This window comes from Neodiprion lecontei, chromosome 5, assembly GCF_021901455.1.
Source record: "Neodiprion lecontei isolate iyNeoLeco1 chromosome 5, iyNeoLeco1.1, whole genome shotgun sequence".
Classification (NCBI taxonomy): Eukaryota; Metazoa; Arthropoda; class Insecta; order Hymenoptera; family Diprionidae; genus Neodiprion; species Neodiprion lecontei.
In genome coordinates, this window is record NC_060264.1 from 31,735,710 (window position 1) to 31,762,638 (window position 26,929).

Below are 26,929 nucleotides of genomic sequence, written 5' to 3' on the forward strand. Positions count from 1 at the left end.
AATAAGTTCTTTGAATAAATTCAATTTAGAAAGATCGCTTTTGGAACACGAAAGTCATCCAGGAATAACACTGGGAAGAAGCGTGATTCTTTATTTTTATCCTTTTCTTCTTCTAAATTGTTATACCACTCAACCGCATTCGGTACGTCATAAGAACTTGATCCTGTAAATATTTTCATAACCATGAACTTCAAATCATCGTAAATACTATCGTACGGAATTAGACTATTTTCTTGCTATTTGCAACAAGTGTTTTTCGCATGCGGCACAAAGAATGAGAAGCAATAAATAAAAAAAAAAAACACCTTTCTACCAAACATGTTTGCTATTTTCTTTCACCGCTTATTAATCTCTGACTATATTAATATATACCGCCTAAGAAAATCAGATGCACAAATTACTCGAGCATCCTTTTTTGCCTGTCCTGGATTTGTTGATTTCCCACGAAACGTGGATATCACTTGTAGAATAATGACGATGACGCGTTGAGTACGCACATGTATGCCGGGTTCGATGTACGCGAATTGTTTATCACGAATAAACGCGTTGGATTGCCGATTCAATTGCATATTCCTCCTCATACTCCTCGGCGTACGATCCTTGCTCATCGTTAATTGATTTTATTACTTTTTATTGTACCTCTTATTGGCAGTTATTCTTCGACTAGCGAACCGCGGCGTGTTCGTCGCGTTTTTGGCACTGCGGGGACATTGACTCTCTCCGTTGATGACTTCATACTCGCACGGAGAAAAAAACACCACGTGTCTCATCCTGACTGCGCTCATTCTTTTTCTTTTTTCAGTTTTTTTTTCAGTTTCTTTTTTTTTTTTTCTTCTTTCACGATCATCTCGCAACGCTTGATGAAATTTGGGAATCTGATATTTCCTCGTTCTTAATCTCTTTTCTTTTCGTCGTCGTGCAGGTGCGAATCGAGGTGCCAAGAAATATTCTCAAATTTTCAAATCCATTCGAAATCACTGTTTGTACAGTGTCGGGTAAACTGGAACACAGCTGCACGTGTCACGATTAATGATCAGCTGCACGATGGGGGGTCGAGCGTTATCGTATCATACTCGTTCAAATTGTATACGTAACATACACGTAATCTGAATACTGTATATTCGATGATTACGTATGATAATATATATATATATATATATATATATATATATATACATACATGCACGTATACATCATACGATATCAGAGAGAGAACGGGTCTATATGACACAAGTAGAAAAACGTTCAAGTTTAATTGATAAAAACTGGTCTAAGTATTGACGCGAGCACGTGTGCGAGTTAGTAAAGATGGGAAGATGTAATAAAAATTTTATATCCGTTCGAAGTTTTCCATATGCTTTGTTATAAATGCGGTAGTAAATGTCTCGGTATCAGGTGTTTTTGCTGTTATTTTTTGTTTTAGTATTTATTTATTTATTTATTTATTTATTTTTTTTTATCTATTGCTTTAACTATACGTGTTTATGAATGTCACTACTTCCATGCTGATCGTAACCGCAAACTTACAATGTACGTATGTATGCAGTATTGTAAGCTTGCGGTCACGATCAGCGTGGAAGTAGTTACATTTATATACGTATAGTTAAATTTTTTTATCTTCAGCTTGCGTAACGTAGCAGTTTTGTTATGTAATAAATGTGCTGCTGCTCAATAGTACAATGACAACAACGTGAGACTTGTAGAGTAAAGCTTTGAACTTGGAAGAGTGCAATTTTAATCTTCGATTACTTCTGAAATATTATCGCGATTGTTTCTGGTTTGGATGTGACGGTTTGAAAGACTATAAAGTAAGGTATTCGTGTTTTTTCATGATTATTTCGTTTGATCGTGCAGGTTTGACGGAGAATTAAAAATCCAAACTTTTTTGCTGTTAGAATTTGATGATTTATTGAGTTTCTGTCATTATTTCTTCTTACACACTGATTATGAGAAATAGACCATAAGGTAAAATTTGCCTTCAACCTATTGATTCAAGGGTCAAGATAAAGCACCGAAACTCTCATCGCGGCTAGAAAAATTGTAAACACTGACATATTTATTTTGGTAATAAAGTTGGCCAAACCGCGAGTCTAGATCGAGGAGATGAACGATTGCACGCTAGCATGTTTTTTGATCTGGAGAGGGAAAAAAATGATCGGACCTTCTCGTCGGAAGAAGAACAAGCAAATTGCAAGGCCGGGTTAAAGGACAAATGCAGGGTGTTACGTGGACTGGAATAACGAACGAGGTATACTCATCGAACGGTTCGTTGGGTCCGGTTATACTTTTTAGTTGGCTTCGTCGTCTCCCCGATTATATGGTGAAAGTTGATGGAAAGGGCAGGCAAAGCGCGGCGACGGGTCGCCAAAAGGACATCGAAAGGGCGCCGACGACAAGACCTTTCACTCTCCTTATGGCACGTCGGCTATCGTTCTATCCGGCCTTTCCGACGGCCCGGAATTCACTCGCTAATGGCAAGCACCCGCCCGAGTCACTCAGGTGGGACGGAACCGGGTGCGCTGCCCTTTATAAATATTTGAACCTAAAGCTAACGTTCGAATTTCGGAAGCACCGTTTATGATTCGGTCCATCCCGAGTGAAAGCAGTGAAACTGCGCATGCGTCAAATAATCGAACTCTATTGGTCGGCGAGATTATCGTTTTCGCCCGCAAGACAGGGTAGCCAACTTGACTCGAAACGGGATATCGATATTTTCGGAACTCTCACGTATCGACTGACGAATTAAATCTTAGCAGTCATCGGTGGTTACTCGATTAATAATAAAAGTTTGCCCAGTCTTATCGAATCGCTGTATCGATTGTTTTAAGTCTATTTAACTTGAAAAAACTTTCATCATCTGTATAATATCAGTAAGCTGAGTTTCACAGCTGAAGTTTGAGTTGGTCAGACTGCGTGAAAATCAGACATCGCGCATGCGCAGTTGGTCAATCAGTTTATTAAGCTTCACTGTTGCGTCCTGTTTGTACTGTCCTCGACTAATCCAGATTCCTTTTCGACAGAAGGTAAAGAAAAGTCAGGGAAATCTGAAGTCGAGAATTTGTGACCCCCCCTCCGAATTCCAGGATTTGGGCGACATTTCAAATGGTTATCTATTTCAAAAGTGTTTTATTACATTTCAAATTGATTTGAAGAACAACGAGGGTAAAGTTTGCAGCGTTAATTAATGTGACTATGCATCGTAATGAAAGATTATGATTTTAAAAATTTAGGTTAACCAGATATTACTCATACTTTGTAAATTCAAGTGATTATGCAATTCAAATCAATACTAAAGTTGCAAAATAGACATTGTTTTTTTTTTCTTCTCTACCGATCTTTCGTTACGTTAACGTTACTATAACTTCGACACAATTTTACGGCCGTGAAAGCTCGAAATCTCGAAGAAGACTGAACCGATCAATGACCCCGGAAGATTCGGACCGATTTCCCTCTCCGATTTCCTCCCTCGGTATCCTTCCTTTCTCTCACGAGGTCGGAATCCCAAAGATTCCCGTTTCTCCTCTCGGCTCGTGCGTCAAAGCAGCAGCCGCTAACAAAACACAAAAATTAAAACGACGCCCGCGGTTATATGACGGCTGGACGCTCTTGGACCATCCACGTTGAGATTTGGCAGGTGTACAGTCAAAACAATTTAAATACGAAGAGATTATAATAATTGGGTTGAACAAATGCAGCTGAAAGGTTAATCGAGTTGAATTATCAAAACAATAATCCCTCGATACGGATATGCAAAACAAAAAAATTAAACAACGTTTGAAGCAGGACGTTGCTGATTTGAGTTTTTTTTTTGTAATAAAAAAAAAAATCGCCACGGAATGCTTCATTCAAAATTTCTTCAAGATTTTTAAAAACCAAGTAGATCCGTCCGATTTTACTCTACGATGGCTCGTTTTATTCAAAATACTTATTCTCTACAATATTACTGAAACGGATTTTCTATTCCTGTTTAATAGTTAATTCAATACTGCTATTGTATTGACCACAATCGACGCCGTTGCGATGTTGTGAAATATTTAACAATGCCAAGATAATAAATGAAAATTATACTTTCAGCTCATAATTGGTAGACAAAAAACGTTTGTCGAATAAAATAAGACACGATAGAGTGAAATCAAACGAATCTACACGAGATTTGAAACGCTTTGAAATGCAGCATCGACATCGGACCTCTTCTTCATCATTCCAGCATTCTCGGTTCTCGTACTTTTCTAGATCAATCTTCGCGGTAGCTTCGAAATATAAAATTATTGAAAATATACTCAATGCGCGACTGCTATCTCTTTGTTAAAAAAATGATAGTAAAATTGTTAAAAAATATGGATTTTCATCCGACCTGCAACCTATTTGAAATTTTTGAAATTTCAATTCAATTATCGAATCGAAACATTTCATTCTCGATTTTTCCTCACCTACTTACGCTTCTCCGAATCGACTCTCCCGAAAAGTATGACTACGCAGTCCTCGGCCCACGTACCCGAGGGACCACTGGGGCAGTGGCCCACGACCCGAGACGAAGAAGAATACTATACGCTCCTTGTGAAGATCTCGCTGGCTGTTCCGAGCTGTCGGACGGAGAGGGACGGTGGGAGTAAACGACTCCTGGTTTTCGGGCCCATAGCTGCGTAGAAAGTTGGGCCCCGAGTGGAGGGGGGGGGGGGGGGGGGGGGGCCTTGGTTCCACAGTTTCGGCAACTGCGTCACGGTGTTCGCTTCGCGCAGAGACACGTCGACTGTTGAAATTAACGACGCGGAAATTTTTACCCCGGTATAACAGAGTGCGGTTCGGATCGGGAAAGGATCGACTGACCGACCAACCTGCGGGTTTTACATCACGTCGATATTTTCACGCGATTCGGTCAAGGTGACTTCGCGATAAAGTTGTAAAATCGTTCGCCTTTCAAAACCTGAAATTGCTGTTCACCGTCGAACGGACTAATACGTAACAAGTGTTGGACAGGTGCGTTGAATTATTTCAGCCACAGTTATAACCTAAGGTTTTAAGCTGTTTTACGGAAATTCTTTAGCCGCCAGGGGAAGCATATTTCTCGCCGACAGAATTAGCGTGATTAGCATGAACGTAAAAATCTGTTCTGGCTATACCCTTGGGCGAATGGAACTCGCTTAATCCTTTCGATCGCATCGAAACCAACTATCTCTCACTTACGATCGATGGTGAAATAAGAATTTCGACCTAAGTCGTTTTCGTTTATTTTCCCCCTTTTGACTCGCTTCTTATACACGTCACACGGTATAATTCGTTCATGGTTAATACGGATGCACGTGTGCGCATCTGCAATATTTATACATGGTACTGTTGACGACAAATCGACTCGACATGAGCGTTTGAATCAAAAAGTTAGGAGAAGACTAGAATCCTGACTTGCAACCCGATGAAGCTCTGCGTACTATCGAATATACGCTCGGAAGATAACTATTAGTAAAATAATTTTAGGCAATCCTTTGAATGTCGCTAAGGTGGTAAAAATAACACCCGGATTCAATCATTTCGAATGTTTTAATTGTGAAATGTTTTCTCAAATATTGTCGATATTCTAGGTTGTGTTGTGTTCAAATTTAGGTACTCGGATTAATTTCTAATGCACTATATAGTAAATATGTTGCTTTACTCAAGCTCACCACAATTCGCACCGAATGATTATTACACGTTGACACATCGAACGATGATAATTTATCTAGACAAAAAAGTTTAGCGAAAAACGGTCGTATTATTTTTTATACGTAATATACGCCGCAGGTTATTACCGAGAAATTGGATAACGTAGACGTTTGTTACTTCATAGTTGTTTATTTCCTCACTATAATGTACGTTCAACCTTCGTCGTTGTCTCCGCTGTTGTCATGAGTAGTTGTTCTCTTACGATGAGAAAAAATTTTTCTACCATGTTTTATGCCTACCGTTAAAATGACGAGAATAATTTTACCGTTGTGATTACAGGAAATGAAAATACTTTATAAATGAAAAAAACTAAAAAAAAATTTTTTTATTTGAATACGGAGAGGAATTGTATAAGATCAACGCAAATGATGTCACAATAACAGTAATTTTATTTATCACGTCTGTAACGCTGCGTAAGCAAACGCTCTGCGATATAACCTGTTGGTGTATAAAACGTTAGTTCGATATTTAAATCTATCATCGCAAGTATCAATTTTTGATCACTATCAGTTTATCGGACGAAAACCCCTGTATAGGACAGGCACTGTGCCAACAACTTTTTAGTTAACGTATATATGTATATACACGTATGTATTGTGTAAAGATTGATGTGAAGAGTTTTTAAATTGCAAAATTTTAATAATTAATTGTATCATGAAACAATAAGACGATGTCATCAATTATAGATTCGAAGCAAATTAGTTTATGGTATATTCCTAACCACGTTTGTGTATTTTTTGTTACAGATACACCGATCGTATTTACCTCGCAACCCGTGGTATAGGTCTAAGGAGATATCATCGGTATCGAGTACGACAAAGATGCGTTAGAAAACTAACGTTTGTTAAGCAACATCGAAAAGAGGTTGAACAGTAACAAAAGTTATCACGAATCAGCCCTCGACGTATTCGACGAGTGAAGTGCGAGAAAGGTAATCCCCGATAAAGTGACGCGTGCAGTTTCATCAGGCTCTGGCGCGAGTGAAAAGAAAAAGAAAAAGAAGAAGAAGAAGAAGACGAAGAAGAAGAAGAAGCGACAGTGGAGAACGCGGCCGCGGGATGTAAACGTCCGAGAATGAAAAGTTTGTTTAGTTTTTCTACGATCAATTGTTGTATGTAAGAAGGGAGGGGAAAAAAAAAAAAAAGAAAAAGAAAGACAGAAAGAAAAGAAGGTGAGACGAAAAACGACGTTGTTTCCGGGACGCGGCCTTCTTTTCGCCGAGTTTAACGATAAAACCAAACAGGAAGGCGAAGCGACATTTCTCCGAAAACCCCGTTCCCCTATCCCTCCCTCCCTCCCCCTCCCACCCCCCATCCCTCGCATGACCCTCGTGAATTTTTCGGCCGGAGGTACCATCCTTACCGACTTATCGACGCTAGGCGAACGCGAGGTGTGCGTTTATTTGACCGTGGTGCGTCCGGTGGGCGCCGATCGGCCAGTTAAACCGGAGTCACGGTGGCCAGCCTAGTGAGCGGCGGCGGCGTCGCGGTGCGGTACGATGAGGCGTCCGTGGTGGCGGGAGCTGGGGCCGTCGTTTTGGCCCCCGCTACCCGGCTAGCGCCTTCTAACATGGACACCTCCGAGGGGCCCGCGGGCCCCCGAGTCAAGGCGGAGACGCCCGAGCACTTGGCCAGCACTTCTCTCGCTGGCGGTGGAGGAGGAGGAGGAGGAGGAGGAGGAGGAGGAGGAGGAGGAAGAAGAGGAGGAGATGGTGGTGGAGGCGGCGGCGGCGGCGGCGGAGGAGGCGGAGGCGGAGGCGGCGGTGGAGGCGGGGGTGGGGGCGGCAACAACAACGCGGGAATACAGAGCGCCGGTAGCGCCGGTGGACTCTTCGCCGGTATTGCGAGTAGCAATAAGCGGCCACGACCCGACGACTGGTTGGCGCCCCACAGTCCCAATTCCCCCGAACCCCTGCCGACCCAGCATCCGCTTTACGCGACGCCTCAACAACAACAGCAGCAGCAACAGCAGCTTCATCATCACCAGTACCAAGTACCCCAGCAACAGCAACAACCCCCCTTGGCCCACTCCACCCCGCTCACGCAATCTCAGACACAGACTGCACCGACTACACAACAGCCTCAGATCCCACAGGCATCGAACAACAACGGATATGCCAGTCCGTTGAGCTCAGGCAGCTACGATCCGTATAGTCCCAACGGCAAGATTGGTGAGTAAATTAGACTTCGCACGTGGATTTTTTTGTTTTCGGTTACTTCTACACTGTTTTTTTTTTTTTCCTTCTTACTTTATTTCTTTCTCTCTTTCTCTCTCACCACTCCCTTCAGTCTCTCTTCGTCTCGGGGTTATTAACTTTCGTTTATGGAATAGTAGTGAAACTAGGGTATCTTATATGCTAGTTTAGAAACGTTGAACGTTAAATATAACACGCTATGATGCGCAGTACAAAAACTGTTTTGGTTCGTGAATATGGAATAATTTATATACTTGAGACATGTATATATATGCATATATACGTATGTTGCCAAAATTTCGATCGATCGAAAATACTACAGTAAAATCTTGAAAAAGTAAATGAAATTTAATAACCCGTACGAATAGTAATGGTAAATGATAAGACTCGAAGCTCAATATTGTGCTGATGTATATTCGTTTATTACCGGAACATACTGCTATTAGATATACACGCATATCTAATTTCAATTAACGCAGCGTTCAAAAAAACGTGTCGATATGTTGGTTTCTTCTGTACAGAAACAATGAGCCCATTTGATATAGTCATTACACATTCTTTTTTCGGCATGTGAATGTCCTGTGAGCAAATAGAACGTACACTCAAGGACAGTAATTCGGTGACGGCTAATTTCACAGATAAGTCGGTTACGTTGGCAATGGAGAATCAGACCGCAGTGCCACCGCCGGCCGGTCGCGAAAAATCGGCTTAACCTCTGTGTTTTGGTTTATTTTATATCTTTGGGTTAGATTCGACAATCACGGATTATGTTATGTTTACGAAGATTGAGCTTGTTTCGCGACCGGCCGGCGGTGGCGCTGCGGGCTGATTCTCCATTGCCAACGTGACCGACTTGTCCAAGAAATTAGCGTCGCAGAATCACTGACCTCAAGTGTATTCGTACATGGGGTGTTGAACGTGAAAGTATACAGCTGACCTTGAACGGAATCGTTGGCACTGTATGTTTTCGATGCGTTAATTTATATCGCGCACGTGTTTCCGATGGCCTTTAAACGCCAGTCAGTCAATGACCGTTTCAGTACGTTCTATACTGAGATCTTGGGATTTATTTCCTTCGATAATTCATACAAAATTGGAAATCGTGTTGAACATTTCTCCTTCCGTGATATTTATCTGTAACAACTAGAGTTGAAACTGAAATATTTCGCAGTATTATCCAATTCTGGCTGTAATAAAATAGCGACAAATCGTCACTTAATTACCGCTCTATTAGGTATATGAAATGTAATTGTGCAGAAAATCGAACAGAATTAATATCATGTCCAGGACCGAGCGCCGCCGTCCCTCTTTGTACCTGGTTCAGGCCGATTTCGGTGTCGTTGGTACCGTCCGGGTCTATTGAACTTATTCAAAGGAATATAACGCAAGTAATATACAGAACAGGTACCTCCATCGCTTATCATTATCGACGTACAATGGCGCGTCGCGGTGCGTACGCAGTTTCGATATTCGATCAAAGCACCGCAGTTAATCAGGAAACGAAATCGTGATCGTCGCTCTTCCGGCTTCAGCTTCGATGAGGAATATACCCGGTCGGTAGTTATACTCCTATAACGTGAACGGCGTGACAAGCAGCAATAGATATATATATATATATATATATCGAATAGAGGGTATATTTCTGTTGAATTGAACAATTATTCTGGATGTAAAAACTGACTTGGCATCGAATCGCGACAGTATACGTTGACGAATATTTGACCGAATTTCAATTACGAAACGGTTTTTGTTGCGGTGGTGAGAAATTGCGGTGTATTGCGTACTGCTGCAGGGTGACGGTGACAAAAGAACGGTCGCAGCTCGTATTCAATCGATGGTTGCCCAATTTCCAATGAAACCAAATACGATGGTGTCGTAATTGCCGTGGTTCGTATCGTCATTACATTCTACGGCAATAGCATTAGTTACATACGTACCCATTGAAATACACTTGTGAAAAATTTCTTAAGTAGTTTAAAAACTTTTTACCTCCGTAAGATAGTATATCTTTTGTATGTTTCCCGTAACTAATCGTCTGGCTTAAGGCACATTATGGTTACCTTCGAACCTGGTTCATTTCTTCTGCCTTGCCATGGTTGCCAACGATAACCTGCAAAGCGTGAAAACCCTGTACCAACCCAGGTGTAAATATCCGGTGGATTATAGACGAGTGCCTATGCGAAAGAAAGAGGGAGAGACTCGTCTTCGTATTTTTCACAGTTCCTTTTTTAACGTCAAATGAAATCGAACGTCCGCGCACGCATGCCTTACAACACAAGTTCGATAAGCCGTCCCAGTCTGTTTGTTTTTTAGCTGATTGGTGCCAGTGCAGGCGGTCGGTTGGTAGTTATTGGTTTGCTAAACATTCTGCAGAAGTCGTAATTCTCATCGTGTCGGTGACGGCCCCATGCGGGCGCCCAGCGTTACGGCTTTAATACACCATGCAGCACCCGCCTACAACCAACCGTGTCGTAAATACTCACAAAACAATCTACTCGCGGTTATCTATGCAAATGGCGAACACCCGTATGTAACTACATACCACAACTACGGGCAGTGACGCCTCTGCTTCCCGGCCTCACCGACATAGGATCGTGGTGCAAAAGGGCACAGGCCAAGGAACGAACACCTTCAACCATCGAACGAGCGGTTTATTTTATTTTTTTGTTAATACTGCGGAGGGAATGGCTGGCTTCGAGTGGTGAAAGACGGTTGTTTAGATCAGCGGTACCTACCTGCACTCCATCCATCCTGCAAACCTCAAAGTGGATTGGACTAGATGCACGTACTGAGTGCCTGGTAGAAATGGTTTTACACACGGCCAGACTAGAGCGTCTCATGGGATCAGAATTAAAGAGCGAAGGGTACGTCTGAGCCTGACCACTGCAATTTCTACCTTCCACGCTGTACAATGTACCTTTATGCTCGAGGAGGGGATGAGAGATTGTATCCCTGCAGGACGCTGATCTACGTAGGATAATGGTATGAACCTGCTATTATCTAAACCAGTAGATCTAAACCAGTTCATCAACTGCACTGCACCGAGAGTAACGTATAGCTCTAAAAAATGCTCGCTCGGTTGGCTGAGCAGCGGTTGATAGGCTTCACGTCAGAGGTTGCGCATTCACGTTATACCCACCTATATAAAATGTACAACCTACATTCGTCCGTTCGACCGCGATTGTGGGAACCGCAGATCCGCGATCGATGCGTCTATATGGGATATCGTAAGGTCATATGGTCCCACCGCGCACGGCAATTGGTCCTCCTGGTTTCCCTTAGCACGCACCTTCATGCACCTCAAACTTGAGGAACGAGGGTCCACATTTACACCGTGAACAACGTTAAGGCGGAGGGTGCGACACGTCGTTCTCTAATCACGTTGGCGTAGGTCGGCATATGTAGCTATCTCTTTCCCATTCAGTCAATCACTCAGTCAGTCAGTCAGTCAGTCAGTCAGTCGCTTCGTTGGACGCAGTTATATCTATTATCTGAATGGCGCATCCGCTTGCTGCCGGAGTCTCTGACGCGTGAACCAGATCGTGTCCAATTTCAATCGCGATCATGATGTTATGTACCCATCACTCTGTATCGACCGTCAGATCGTGCTGTTGCTTACTTTGAACCAACCCCAAAGAATCCTACGTGGTGGTGGATAATTAAAATGCGATCGGTGCGTGCAACTTCGTTGAGGTTGGAAGTAAGGCGAACGCCGATCGATACGCCTCCTCGTAGTCGTCATCTGCACCGCTGTCAGGTAACTTGCCAAACGTCTTCGACTCCGTACCTACCTTTCTATCTCCAACCGAGTCATATCTGGACTAGGAAAAATAGTATGGCGTATAAGGGAAAGAGGATAATATCAGAAAATGTAAACGGAAAACATTCCTACGTTCCAATCTGCTTGAGAGTTGTTGTCCTATGACCTATTTTAATTCGAACGTACATAAGTCTCTTTAACTGGCAATTAGACTGCACTCGCTACGTTTTCTCGAGATGAGTGATCGTTTTCTAGATCACGTGACAAGTAATAAATGGAATGGTCAGATTACGGAATGTCTGTTGTTTTTGTTTTCTACTCGATGCAGCCGTGATCCTGAAGACTGCCGCCACCGCGTTGCCACCTGTGAGTGAACGTAAAGACTCCGGTTAATGTCTGGTTTAGCGAACAGGTGGCGCCACCGATCACGGTGCGGTATGTCTTCACGCCCGCGTGACTTATGCCTGAGAGCTCCACGAACATAACGACAACAACACGGAGCTGAGAGGCACCGACCGGTTTCTGGTTGGGCTAAGATAAGACGACATTGGCTCGTCGTGGAGGGATCGGAGAACGACCGGCAGGAGTTGTGCGGTTGATACACAGTCCGCGTATGTCTGCGTCATCCGCGTTCCATCGTGTAGCGCGTTGTAGAGAGGCTGAGAATTTATGTGTCACTAGTAGCCGTTCACAACACCATGACTCCAGGATAATAATTGGTTGATGAGTGCATCAAGCTTTGTCTAGGTTTTAATTGAAAAAATTGTCATTGCAGTTTGAAGTCGTCGTACTGATGTTAGGTATCTTTCATCTATCCATCACATACCTACGAGAAACTCAAACACTGAATCGATACGTCCATTAACCTAATTTTTCGATGAAATACCGTCTCGGTATAACAACGTCCGATGTTTCGTTAAAGGCCAAGACGTTACGCAATGGAACTCGTTCAAAACGGCCGCTTGGATCAGGCGTAAAAATTACTCGGGAACGAACGAACGAGTTTCGCAACTATACTGACTTGAGCTTGTTTTATTCTTGGTTGACGATATCGAATGACTAGACAGGTATAGAAAGGGAGTGAAATACGTGAAAAGGAATGAAAACAGGGGAACAAGAGCCGGTTTTGTTTCTCGAAAAAGTTATAAGAACCGAGAGAAAGACGAAGATGATTGTAATTTGATAAGCGCGAGGTGGCCTGAAGACTAGCTCGAGAGCGATGGAAGCCTGTTTTAAAAACTCGTTGGTTCGGTAACCGCGTAACGGTGCTTCGTAGAGCACGTGGCTAGTCCAAGTCAAATTCATTATTCCTCTACGGTAGTTTTAGGCGGGAGAAAGCTGATATATATGTATACTTATATTCTTCTTAGGAGCAGAGCGTCGGGTGGTAATACAATTCACGGAAATGGTTTGCCAGCAGCGTAAAGGTGCCTAAGCCGTATCCAGGCATCTGGGCCACCGTCGTAATTCAGTATTCACATACCTACTCATATACGACTCTCGACGCATTCATTGTGAAATCGCAGAAATACCTCTTAGTATATAATTGCTTTCGTCGTACAATGTTTTTTACGTCTACGTACTAGGCATCGTACTATAATGCGTAAGCGGCCTTCTTATCCACCGCATCTGAGACACATCTAAGCGACAAGTCTTTGACTGTTCTACAAGATACCCAGGGTCGATTGGACCTCGGGTATAACAAATCGACTTCGTACTCTAATCGTACGTGTAATTGCGAAAGACTGCGCGTGAATCTTTGCCATCAACTGGAAATTAAACATTTGGAAGACCCTGACGAGAGCAGCCATAGTAAAAAAAAACAAAAAACAAGAATTACTTCACCCACCAGGGTGAACAAGCTACTCTTGCCAAGCAGCAAAATGTGTTTGTAATTTTAAATTGTACCTACTTCGAGAGAAAAGATACCCAACAGACAAGGAGCGTAGGTAACGCTTGACTAACCTGACGGCAAAACCTCACAGTAGTCGGTATTAGCTCATTGCAAGAATCAAGCAACCGGCGGTGTTGCGATGGAAAAAAGTCGATCGAGCCACTGTAATAGCGATGCGAGAAAGTTTCAAACTCGTCGTCGTCGTTGTCGGTACACTCTCGCTTGTCGTTGTCACTCGCCCTATGAATATTCTGCCTAATAAGGTCACGAGCCGTGGCCAGGTTCGGTGTCGCTCGGCTGTCCTCGGTGTCGTTCGTGCATGTTTCTTGCGGCGTGAACGCAGCCCTGGTCACCATTCGCTCTCTGGTGCCGTCAGTCGCCGTGATCGAGGAGCAAACGCGCAGCGCGCGCAGTCCATGGAATGCCTAGAAGTCCGCGCTAGAACCCGTGTGGGAAAGTGAGCGAACGGCAGGTTGGCCTCGAACTCAGACCTCAACCTTCTCTTCCCTTCCCTTTCCTTCCCGTCCCAATACCCGTATCCCTTCTTCCCGACTCGCAGGCGGTGCTGCGCTGCTGGTGCTTGCGCGACCGCATCGCCGGGACTAGGACAGGTTTGTACTTACCTCCATGTGGACTTCGTCCCAGGCTACCAGGAGCTCCTTAGATGAGGACATAGCGCAAACCAGTTAGACGAGGCTGCCTCTGTTTTCCCCGCTCACAACCTCCTGGATTCTTGCTCTATCGGACTGACAATGGTGATGAAAATGAGACTGTCGCAAACCGCATTTTTATCATCACCTTCGCGTTACGTAAATTACTGGGCGATAGTAATTTATCACCTATCGCGACGGCTCTAGACTTGGTACTCAGCTGTTACGAGAAAATGCATAGTCGATGTCGCTCAACAGGGAACGATACGTTCCTTCCGACGATGTATATCCCTTAGGGAAATTCAAGAAACCCATCAAAATATTGCCGCGGTATCATACACTTCACTGATCCGAATATACTCACGATGATATCCCGGGTGAAACTTTTTGAAGGATGTTTCGCGTGATCTTTCTGTCATCCATAAAATTAAAAAAGATAATCTTTAGTACATCGTACAAAATATTGTGTATTCGGTGTTCTCTTCAGCAAATACTACTCTCAATGCGTCAGTGCCAGAAGAGGGCAAGGCACAGTGAGAATACATTTGGAGATTATGGTTTAAAAGTTGAGAGTGGTAATTATGGATAAATATGAGGCAAATACGAGGTCGATCATTGCTGACAGAGTAAAAAGAGCATTGCAATCGGCGCCATTGTAGCTAATACTAACCCTCGCTAAGGCGTTTCTGTTGCTAATAGTAAGAGTGGCTAGCACGGCACAAATTGCGCAACGTTTTTCAGTGTGGCCGAACGGAAACTTGGCGTGCTGTCCTAACCGTCGAATGACCCACATGAGTCAAATTTTGCTGACGCGATAATGCATGTTATTATACCGTGTGAGTTTTTTAAATGGTGAATACTTTTTTTCTCGCAGTATGATGACATTATACAACTCATGCGAAACATTAATAATTATTTTTATCTTGGGTCAGTGGCGATAATTCTCACGATCGGCTGATCGACCTTGACTGTAGACAATCTGCTTGCTCTTTCATCTTTCCCACGAACCGCTCTCTGCAGCTCCTGTACCGTGTATAAAGTTAGCTCAGACAATGTATCCATCGCTGGCTGCTCATTCCGTCATTATGCAAGCCTCCTCTGTCTGCTTCGCTCTGATATCACGGTCGTGAAGTGCAGAAATAAGCTCTCCACCCGACTCGTCGACAGGGCCGATCAATTTCAGTGGTTTGGGTGCAGGTGGTTGCCACGTCGATATCCAGCCGCCGTTGACCTAGTTTACCTCGGTCTCCCGGGAGGCAGACAGAGAAATAGGAACAGAGAGAGCGATGGAGAGCTGGAATATAACAGAGTACCGTATTTATTCGTCGTGGTGTATAAGTGTATTGAACAAATATGTAAACACCAAACAAGCAGCATATGTACCAATCTATATCCGCCTTGCGGAACACATTTTTCACCAGGCCAACACCGGAAAGGAGGGTATTCCATTTTAGAACGAAGCTTGCAAGATCATGAAATACTGAAAGTTCTGCAGATTTCTTGGTGTGAATTATTACTCATCGCCGAGAGATCGGTGAACAAGTTGTATGGAACAATAATGAGAAACGGGGAAACCTTGGGGATGCGGAATAATGGTTCAGGCGTAGAGATCTATTGTACTCATGGACCATCGTTACAGCATCAGGGTATCAGCTGCCAAGGAAGGAGCTCCTGGGCACAATAGCCGGATGACGTACACGTACAGAGCCTGACCTGGTTTGAACTTCTCCGTGACCCCGGCGACCTCTTTTAACTGGCGCGTGTCCCTGACCCAGCGCGATCAACCGTTGCGCAGGTCAGCACCGCCCGGCTCCCTCTTCTCGGGTCTTCCTCCTCCGACCCCAGACGACCTGGCCGCTCCAAGGCATGAGCCGCACAAGTTACCGATGAGCCCCGAGAGAGTGTGTGGGAAAAAAAAGCAGGAAGAAGGAAGAAGAAGAAAAAACATGGAAAGGGACGGAGGTGTGTATTTAGGTCCGTTGAAAGAAGAATTTCGAGCTACTTGATATTCAGGTCGCCCCCTACTTCCGCTTCGTTTCCAGCTAACCCGGGGGGCACGGGGAGAAAGGAAATAAATGGTTCAAGGTTTTCGACGGGAAACTGTCGTCACCCTGAACATGCAGCAGATGCAGGGGACTCGTAACCATATTTTTGATCTTTGGTGTTATTCAGGCTTGGAAGTGAGAGGAAGCGAATTAATTTTAAGAAGTGGGTATAAGGACTGGTCATTAGATCGTGAGCTACTATTTCGGAGACTTACGAGTGCCGCCAAGGATTGGAGGGTGCTTTTCCCCCTACTTCGTTAGCTCCGACATCTGGAAGTGGAATCTTTTTGCCAATTTAGGTCGCGCAACCTGTTTATCCGCCTGTGTTTCTGAGAAAATTGCACTTAAAGATCGGGGCACGAGAAACAGCTGTCGGAAGTTTTATAATTACGGTTCGAGTCGCTGTCGCGAAACCCGGATCTATCAAATTTCTCACCGCTTTAAAGAAGCGGCGAATATCTTGGCTCCGCCTTTCGAAAGTTCTTTCACGCCGATGCCGCGCGCATGGTTAATAAACTTTCTTTCGCGTGTAGTGCCAAAAGCAAACGTTTGAAAATTTACCTACCGTTCGAAATCTACTGCACCCGCATGTGTGCTTTGGAGCTTAGACAGTTAATAATGACCCCGTGAGTTCACAGTCGCTGAATATTAACTCAACCGCTTTTCATTACGTCGGATTCGAAGCGAACCACCACCAACCCCTGGAGGAGTGGGGAACCTCAAATTCCAAGAAATTCCAAGAGATCCTGTAAAGGGTCGGGTTTGTCTTTGTGGTCTAGAGCCTTCGGGGACCTCTGAAGGCTCTGACCATTATACCTTACCGTTTCATTCGCACAGGTATGTTTCTACTTACGGTAAGAAAGCGGGCGCAGTGCGTAAACTGCGGGTTGCGGTGACGCGGGGATTTCGCGAATACTTTACGACCTGATTCTACTTATTCAGTCAGACTTACGACTGTGGGTCTAGCTTTCATCATCATATGAATCCTGCTGGCCCTAGTCACAGGATGTTTCACGCACTTTTTCCTTCTCCGATTCCACGTGGCGTCGGTTGGATCCATCCGACGTTTGCTTGCCGGGAGAAACCCTCGATTTTATACCTGACTCTCCCCCTCGGGATACTTCCTCAACACATTCTGTCGAGAACTGGTAGGTAAAAAGGCAGGTAGGTATGTATGTATGTATGTATGTATGTATGTATGTATGTATGTATGTACGGGTATCCTGGAATTCTTGGGAAGATTAGGTTACCGCTGGCTCGTTGTCGATCGTAACTTGTCCCTGTTGTGATCGCGTGCCTTGCTGTGCCGAGTTGACCTGCATCGGGGGCACGAGAATTCCATTTCTGCGTAGGAATGGTATAATAACATTTTACGCTTTCAGTTGAGCCGCCCGGTTATGGGAGTTTCCATTGGTGACCTTTCTCACCCAGCTGAGCTCTTTCGCTATGCAGGTCAAGACCCAAAGCCGTTGCTCGGGGGTTCGTAGCACGCAACAGCAAGCGAACGGAAATCAACCCCTCAAAGGAATTTCGACATAGGCGTCCAGCTGATTGGCAGGAGACGTTGAATATATGATGCTGAATATATGATGTTGAATGGAGGCGTAATTTAACCAGAAAAGTATTGTGTCCTCTGCGCACGGACCTTGGCATTGGAATTGACAGGTTCATCTGGATATACATACGGTGCCAGTCTGCACCTGAGGTGTTAACAATGTGGGAATTACAACTTCTATTAATGCGTAGTCCGCGGTGTCGATTGTTCATATTCACAGTGATTGCGATTTAATCACAGACCATTGTCATGGTAATGCGTAGTACTCGATGGCGTTTTCCACGTTGGTAGTACGATATCAGAGCGCCCCCAACCACGGCGGTTTTGCATATTCTTTATTAAGAGAATGGCGCAGATGTATACGACGCCGGAATCATGGCGAACAAATTATACGCGAATCATGAACCCTGAGTCCCCTCATTATCCCGTAATAGAGAATATAGGATAGAGGGGAGCTGGGAAAGACCGTCTCGGTGTTGAGCACAGCTTGGGCCTTGGTGCGTGTGGCAAAAGCCTCGCTGTGTTCACTGGAGCTTCACGAGGCCCCGTAATCCCAGTAATCCTCATTTCCGGTCCGCTTCAGGAATGGATGACTCGGCCTGCGCCTTTTTGAGATCGTAGACTCGCGTTAGGCCCCTCCGGAGGCATGTGTGAGGAAACAGCAGCAGTTCTTCTGACTTTCGTCACAGTCTTGAACACGTGGTTATTAAATTCACCAATGCCTACTTCGGTATACGGTGATGGGCCCAGGCAGCCTCCACTCTTCTACACACGACCTTTCAATTCGCGCGATTCTTAAAAAAAAAAAAAAATAACAGTCATTTCCTGCGAGCGTCTCCGGCTTCCATGACTTTTCTCAGCCGTGGTAATTGGCTCGGGAAATACTCGAGCGTGGTGAGAAGCCGCTCACCCGCTCCTAGGTCACCTGGTCGAGGGAACTGCCGAGAAATGTTGTATTGAGGGTTCTTAATGGTCGGATGAAAGATGCTGGTGCTCAACTCGCAGGATCACTATTCGCATCAATAGAAATGGAATGCGTACTATGTCAGGACGAGTAGTGCAATTTTCAATTTCGCTGTTACATCATTCTGGGCTACGACTGTGACGCGCGGTGCACATAAAACCAAACTACTTTAACCAAACTTTTTCATACTATTTCATACTATTTCAATATAAAAAACAGTCTCGACAGTGTGCGATAAAAATATTCAAAACGGTCTAATAAAGTAATTGACTAATTGTAAGATCAGCCGAAGAAAAAACTCGAAAGTTCGCGTACGTGTTTGCGAATAACTAGTAAGTACTCGTATTTTATTAATTCGTCCAAATTCTATGAGCACAAATAACGTTGAATGTCCTTAAGTTATGCGAAGAAAAAAGTCAACTGCCTGACCGTAGTAGGTATTAGTTCTACCGTGGTGTAATAGATGGCGGTAAAAGTACCTCACAGCAGTTGTAGAGAAAGTGTTTGAGACAAATGAAACCTACAAACCTTTTCAATTATTCATTAGAGACCACAAGGACCTTTTTCACACAGACATGATACTTAACGGTATATTTGTGCTACGAACCGCACACTGGTTATAACTTTGACGTTGAAGGGTGGTAGTCCAGGAGAGAATGCAAGTACTATGATCATCGTCCCTTGAAGGTGTAGCAAAAAAAAATTCTTGAAATGAATAAGGGGTCACATTGAGTGATACAACCGGAAGCAGTGCTACACTTGCATTCGGTGACTCCGTGAAACTTACACACGATGTGCCCAGGGCGGTGGAATGATGCAATGACAAGAATGCGCGTGACCTTGAGACGGCTTTTTAAACCGTACAGAGAGAGAAATAGGGAGAGCAAAATCCGGACTGGGGTCAGACACCTGCCGACTGTCCTCCTCGGGTTCAAGCTGGGTTGTCAGGTGCTTCCGTACCTGTACATTGTCCGGAGGAAAGCAGCGGTGGCCGGATGGCAATTCGGTACCTGCGGTTATCGGGTTCGTGTGTGTCCCACCTAAGCCACACCAACGACTCCTAGGACGCCCGCGTCGTCGTGTGCGGACTAATTCGCTTGGCCCCGTTTCGGGTGCCGACGGCCATGACCCGGCGGGGTGTAACAGGTGGGTGACGTCACGACCGCGAGGGCGCTTCCCCCACCGCTCCCCTCTGACCTGCATCCTCGTCAGGCGCACCGGCGCACCCATTCAGCGGTACTGGCCTTCTTCTCTCCCGGGGTAGACGGATTCCCGGGTTAGATCCTTCCGCAGTAGGTCGCCGAGGACCTCACGGAGCGGCACGACTGGCGTACGATTTCGAGTCTGACGTGTTCCTAACGCGACGGGGGAAAGTGTACGTCGGGACTTTGGGTCGTCGAAGATTGAGGAGAGGACATCGGGACGACGAGGACCAAGAGTGTAAGGAAGAAGAACCATCCGGTATCCATAAACTGGGGTGCGCGCGCCCGCAGTGAAAGTATCGCCGTTGGTGCCGGGAGGCTGCTGGTGGTTCTCGCGTTCCTCGCCGGGTCCTCGTGCCGACCGACCGACCGACCAACCGACCGACCGCCGCGCGGACCTTCAGTCAATGACAGGCAGCCGGCGTGCTGGTGTCGTGCACCGAGCGCTCGCTCCAGCTACATCAGTTTCGAGACCGGTCGCACCTGAGGATCTCTAACTTCGAGTACTAGTATCACCTTCCCGGTCATCATGCGTAACTTTACTGTAGAGGATAAAGAAGCGAGTTGACTTCCGATGTGTTCCTCGGGATCGAAAACTGGTCTTGTTCACTTCACCAGGATTCACGAAGTACAGTGTGTAGTAAGTGGTTCAGCGTGCTTCGGTGTTTGTGCAGTTTCTCCTTGTTATTGTGCTCACTGTGGTGGTAGTGGCGGTAGTTAGTGGTGCCTGGGGAGGAGGAGGAGGAGGAGGAGGAGGAAAAGGAGAAGGATCAGTTTTGGAATTTCGAACACTAGACGAGCCCGGGAACACATGCTGGTCACTTGGCCCTCCGGAGGGTCGAGTGCGGAGCTCGTCGCCAAGGATTCCACCCTCGGTGAACCGAACTCTGATTCCGCGGCCCATAAGGTCGAGGAAATCGCCGAGATGCTGGCCGTCCCCCGCGTCCCTGTTGCCGGGGTGAAAAGGCGGTGGGGCGGTGGTGGGTTTCAGGAGTCAAGCCCCGAAGTGTCCAGCAGTGGCGTTCTTTCTCCGCCGCCTAATTTTCACCCTGCGGCTCCAGAGTGCGCCGTAAACGCCGAGGACCTACAACTCTGGGACTTGGATATGCAGCAGCGTGGCTCTTCGCTGCATCATTCGCGTCGCAACGTCACGGCGGAAACGACCCTGTTGAGTACCCAGGACCCCATATTTTCCTGCGATCCCGTCATCGAAGGTATAACGCGAGTTACCGGCATCCACAGTCGCGATGCGCGTTCGTTTCACAGTTCATATAACTATACGAATGTCGTAGATTCCAATTGTCATCGGCCGTCTCGTTTTCTTTCCTCTGTTTCGTACAATCGACCTTATACTCGAAACGATTGGAAACATTTTTGGTAACTGGGACCGCGACTCGGTGGTGATTCGCTGGCTCCTACCGCAGTCTGTGCTGCCGTAGTTCTTGGAACGTGATAAAAAGTAGGTTACGCTATTGCGCAAAACAGTCGTAACGCCTTCGGTCGGTCGGTGAAGTTTCGCGCGTCACGGACGATCGAGTTGTTCGACGATTTACTGATCCGTGTATCACTGTTGCAGTGGTTTTCGGATTCGCTCTGATCTTTATATTCTCATTCCGTGTATATTTGTTTCTTTCGCGACAATCATACTTCGTCGACTTATCAATGACGAAGCGTGGTACATCATCCTTTACTCACGAACCCTTGGTGATCAGGATTACACGATGATCATCGTCAGGCACACGACAACAATAAACGAAACCGCCGCGCTCTTGTTGTCGTCAGTTCACTTTTTACCATGTCCGAGTGTCACGTTTTAGTCAACGTTCGCCATTAATTTCACGGATTTTGCCGACGGTGGCGGATGCCATTGTCTTCGATGTATAGTACACCAAGCTTCTAGTACAGATACAGAACGTCCGGGAAACGGTGCTCGTAATATTAGCATATTTTTTAACTCGATACTGTACACACTATTAGCACTATCCTCGTAAAAGCATCAATATAACAGCGAATCTCAAGACAGCGCGGTTTTTTTCTTCTTTTTTTTTCTCTCGTGGTCTACCCAAAGCATATTGATACGCTTCATAAGTGACAGTATAACGAATGAATAATGGAGTTACGCACGAATGGGAGCTCTCTTGTATCGATGAGTCGCGTGTGTCGATCCTCTAGAAAATTTCAAAATTCATTTATCGCAGACTCAGAGCCGAACCGTGTTACTCGAAGCTCCCTCACCTTCTTCTTGCCTTCAAAGTACCGTTGCACCACGGTGAGCCGTTCAACTAAACGGCTGAAAAGGGTCATGCACGTGCGCCAGCTTGTGTTTCTCATGCGCGGTTCGTCATTCCAGTTCCTTGTAATACCCTTCCTGAGCCAATGTCGCAATTGCGCAATCGACGTAGGCAAATAATTACCGACACTTCATACCGTGCGTACCCACATGGAGATTTTCTCACGTATCGATCGATCGATCGAACTCGGTGGTCTCGTTTTCCCCCACCTCGTAAACCTTGTAAATAAGCACAATAAACCTTGTGAATAATAGTTACAATAAAATCAGCGAAACAACCCGAAACACGCGAACGACTTTGCACCGCCCTCTGGGAACCTAGATTAAATACTGATCTCGAATCGCCGAGATTCTGCGCAACGCGTTTTATACGTGTTTAATCTCGTTCGCGTGTGTAGTCAGCGCATCGGTTAGGTCAGTAGGTCACTCTTGCTGGCGGGCTTGTGCGACGTTTAAGACGAGAGAGGGTATGATAAAATGGCGACGAATGGTATCTGTTTCGTGATAATTTGGCATCAATTGAAACTGGACTAGATATACTCGTATCGCGTGGCGTACGAAAGATGAGGGTACGGTCATCGCGCAATCGCTGTTACTTTATACCTCTTCCGTTTCCAATTTGACTTGTATTATTTGTCCAAACATTTTGCGACACTCTAAAAGTTCGACCCAATTTAGAACGTACACCGAACGTATACAAGGCGGTACACGCCAGCTAAGGAAATGGCCCCAAAGAGGCAAGGATCGTGTCCCGGTTTTAACTGGAAGTCAGTCTCACACGCGCAACTGCCGTTGATAAACAATTTTGTGATAACTCGGTAAGGTTGTCAGTCGGCTACACGTATCCGTTCGTTGTATTGTAAGAACTTGTGCGTGTGCGTTCGAGGTGGCAATAACGAAACCGCAGCAATCTCCGTGCCGTTTCTCTGTTGAGAACTTCATCGGCTTTCCATAAACGACACATTGTGGCCATGACCCAAAGAGACTACGAACTGCGACGTCGTCGCTCGTTAATTCACACGGTCCGTGACGTCGAAAAGTTTAGAAATGCTGAGGAAACCACGTCGAGTTTGTCGCGAACGGTGTGTTTACGTTGCAAGATTTCCTACGGGCACCTTTTAGTGGAGAGAACTAGGCTGCTCCGATTGCTTGTTGGCAATCCGCGTTGTTACTTTTTGCGGATGGCTGACGGTGCAGCTGGCTACGGGTGACCGGCGGAACGAGATGCAAGGCTAATAGCCTCTCGCGAGGCTGTCTGTTTATCCTTGAACTCGGTGAAGAAACAGAGCGTTCCTCCGCCACTGGTGCTTTTGCCTCTTTCTTGGAGAGGTGTGTAGGTGTGCAGGCAGAACCGCGAACCGAGGAGAAAGGACGCGCTCTGCTCTTTTCTGCAAGCCGGAGGAACCGAGTCCTTCATTCGCGATGGATGCCGTGGAGCTGCAGCAATCCACGTTGATCGAAGAATGGAGGCTAAGTTTACTCCCAGGAGGATACGGACGATACGAGATCGAGAGAGAGAGGAAGAAGCGAAGGTGGAGGTGGAGGTGGAGGCGAGAGGAGAGCCGAGAATCGCGCTGACAAGGCCAGGGCTGGCGAGTGGTGGAGAACCGACGGTGGAGGGACAAATTGTCTTGCGCAACTTGGAAGAACAACAACGACAACGACGACTGGTTGAACGTTACGCTAGCTGCCTCGGTTGTAAACACACCGAAGCGTCTCGAGACAAGTCGGTGCTGCTTTATATAGTTGTTGCGCTTCGGAAGTTTGCCTGTCAGGTTTAGACAATTACAAGTATAATATTATGCCCTATCTTGTCGTCGTCGTCATCGGCTTCGTCACGCTGTCGAACAAAATGGCGACGGATGGAGAACCGTTCCTCGTTTCAGGATACCTACATTATACTCGCGAGATTAAAATCATCTTCGATTGATTACACCGAATTGCACAATCATCCGTAACACGTACAGTGCAGAGAAACCAACTAGTTACGGCGTTAGCGAAGGTAGTAGTATTGATATAACGATGACACTTGCGTAATGACTCATGGACGATGATCTGTACCCGGATAACGCAGCTTTGCATTTCTGTTGCGCAAACTTGTGCTGTTACGATGCAACGCGAGGACCGCAATTTTCCTTGTATACGCTGGCACTACGCTATATCAACTATAATGCGATGCGTGCGTGCGTGCGTGACTGCAGGTTGTGAGGGCAAGTCCGAGATTTGTGTTGGTGACTCCGACGCGCATACCATAAGACTCGCGTGCTCGCTTCATCCAACGTCGGAATCTCCTGCTCTGCAAACAAACCGCTTTACGAGGAGGAAGTCGGACCATTGCATTTCTGCGTTATACCACGGCGTGCATTCCGAACCTTGATTCTCTTCATCTAATGGGCTACGTGTTAATATACGGGTATAAATCTCCGGAGCGATAATCAGTCCGTAAACGTGGTTAGAAACCACGAAATTTCCCGAGTTGACCGCAACGAATTCTCGCTCCACTGTCTTTTTCGTAAATCGGGACTTGCGCGCTTACAGTGGTATTGAGTGTATATATATTTGTACGTATCTAGTAAAATTGACTGTCTAGTTTGAGGAAACAATCGGTAAATTAAAATTGCAACTGTCACTTCCGGTGCTGAATTAACTAATACGACGATTTGATCCGGATGTTATAATTTTTGCGGAGTTTCGGTGACGACGTTGATTCAAAGTCAAATAGCATGTGGACATAAATCATAAGACTCTCAGCTAAAAGCGTGTCACCTGATCTAAGTATATAACTTTCCCGAAGATCTGTATACGACCTGAGATGAGATGAATATACGGATCTAGTCGTATGTGAATATATGTATGCAGGGTTACCTACACGGGTATATATTTGTACAGCAGCTTCTTCTGCACGTTGACTTTCTAAAAGAGAAACATACTTTTCATCCGAGGTCGCATTGCATGGGCTATAAGACTGATTAAACTCTGTACAGCAATTCGATACCGCAGTCCTTTTATTAAACTCTGGTTCTTTATCCATCTATCTATCTCTCTCTTTCTTTAAATTCTACAACTATGCATACTGACTAAACCGCGACGATGTAATCTTGATTGTATATGTGTATTATCGCATTGAATACATAGCTGCAGACTGACTAGTCGGCTCTGTATAGAATAAACATTAGGAGGGTATAATAGCGATGATCAAAATGTCAAGTAAAATTAGAAACGATTACATCATTTGCAAACACACTGCGCGAGTGCTGGGTTTTCAAAATCATAATACGAGCTGTGCCCAGAATCGGGTTGTTTTTTGATCAGGAATGATCAGACTGATGTCTAACGTTGATGTAATGATGCATCTTGGGAAACAGTTGCTACTTTGTAACATTATGATTACTTGTAATTTCGTAAACCGTTAATACAGCATTGACAAACTGAGATTTTGTAAATTCAGCTTCTTAAGGTGTTCTAAAGGCACAAACATTAACGTTACTAACTTCAGCCTAGTGAAAGAAGGACGGCGACGCAAAACAAGATCAAGATGGCCGACCGATAGAGCGAGATTGCAAAATGGGTCTAGCTGCCGCTGCTGCTGTTGTTGCTCCGATGCTATAATAACACTCGTTGGTTCCTTCGAGGATATAGCGTGCAGAAGTACTCTGCTCAGTGCTCACCGCGAACCCGATCGCCGTTCCGTTCGCTTCTCGAGCTTGTTGCTCGGCTGTTCGCTCGCCGATCGCCGACGCCACTCGTTCCCCTGCTACTGTTAATGGCGATCCCCATCTGCGGAGAGTCGAAGGCTGCTCTGGCTCGCCTGCCATTCGTCCCGGGTGGTTAGGCTAGGTTGCGCAAGTAAGAAAGATGGAGGTGGGTACCAGAGTCAAGGCCGCTCAGTGCTCCGCAACGCGCTGCTAACCAGCACGGAAACCTGCGGGGCGAAACTCGGCAGTGATCCTGTTCTCCTCGCAATCGCGATATAGGTGTAGAGGTATAACTCTGCGGGTATAAGTACAGTCTCGTGGATGGCCTTCGATTGAGGCACGTAATTCCATTGTACACCTGGTCCATGTTCGACTCTGGAATCTCCGATGTCTTATTTTATCGAATCAAAATACCCGGCCTCGATCACCTCCGTCCGAAATGTTCACGCAGTGAGCGATGCTCGCTCGGTCCGTCCGATCAACCTTGGAAGAAGATTCAACTTGATCAAAATGTCACGGGGATCAGTCTCCCCAAAGCACACCGAGAGCCTTCGCGTATATAATATATTTGGGCACTTAATGGCAAACAGTCGTCTGCAACGATCCCTCGACGATTAAGAAATCCTCTCAACCGAGCGAGTTTTGACTCAATGTCACAGACGCCGATTACCTGTCAGAAGCAGCTGTTTGTGACTGACGCATGATGTATAGATTTTACAAAAGCATGTACGGCGGTGGATTTTAAAGCAAATTTATGAACGCCGCACAACACCTCGCTCTCGATGATTCACTTGCTCGTTCTCTTTAATGCACGGTGCCGCATATATGTGAAATCCATCCTCGGGTCACCAAGAACTTATCCTACAGGCCGTAGGTACCCGTAAATCTCTTGCGTTTTGCATATTTACACGACCAATGGGACTCTTCGGTGAAACGGTATTGAGCATCTATCATCCGCGTTAACCTGCAGGACTACCGACTAA

The 26,929-nt window shown here is 45.5% G+C and overlaps 1 protein-coding gene across 7 annotated transcripts in view; it reads left to right on the forward strand.

The window, feature by feature from the left end:
* LOC107217618 (ecdysone receptor) overlaps nucleotides 1-26,929 on the forward strand; it is a 78,760-nt gene that overhangs the window by 46,496 nt on the left and 5,335 nt on the right. For 3 of the 7 annotated variants that reach the window (XM_046741565.1, XM_046741567.1, XM_046741566.1), the window contains one exon: nucleotides 6,444-6,778. In XM_046741565.1, the coding sequence (XP_046597521.1) occupies nucleotides 6,772-6,778 (7 nt within the window). In that variant the 5' untranslated portion in view covers nucleotides 6,444-6,771. Of the gene's footprint in view, nucleotides 1-4,952; nucleotides 4,978-6,443; nucleotides 6,779-16,126; nucleotides 16,158-20,720; nucleotides 21,176-26,929 lie in introns of those variants that run through there. The other 4 variants (XM_046741568.1, XM_046741564.1, XM_015655214.2 and 1 more) reach the window with 4 other exon arrangements.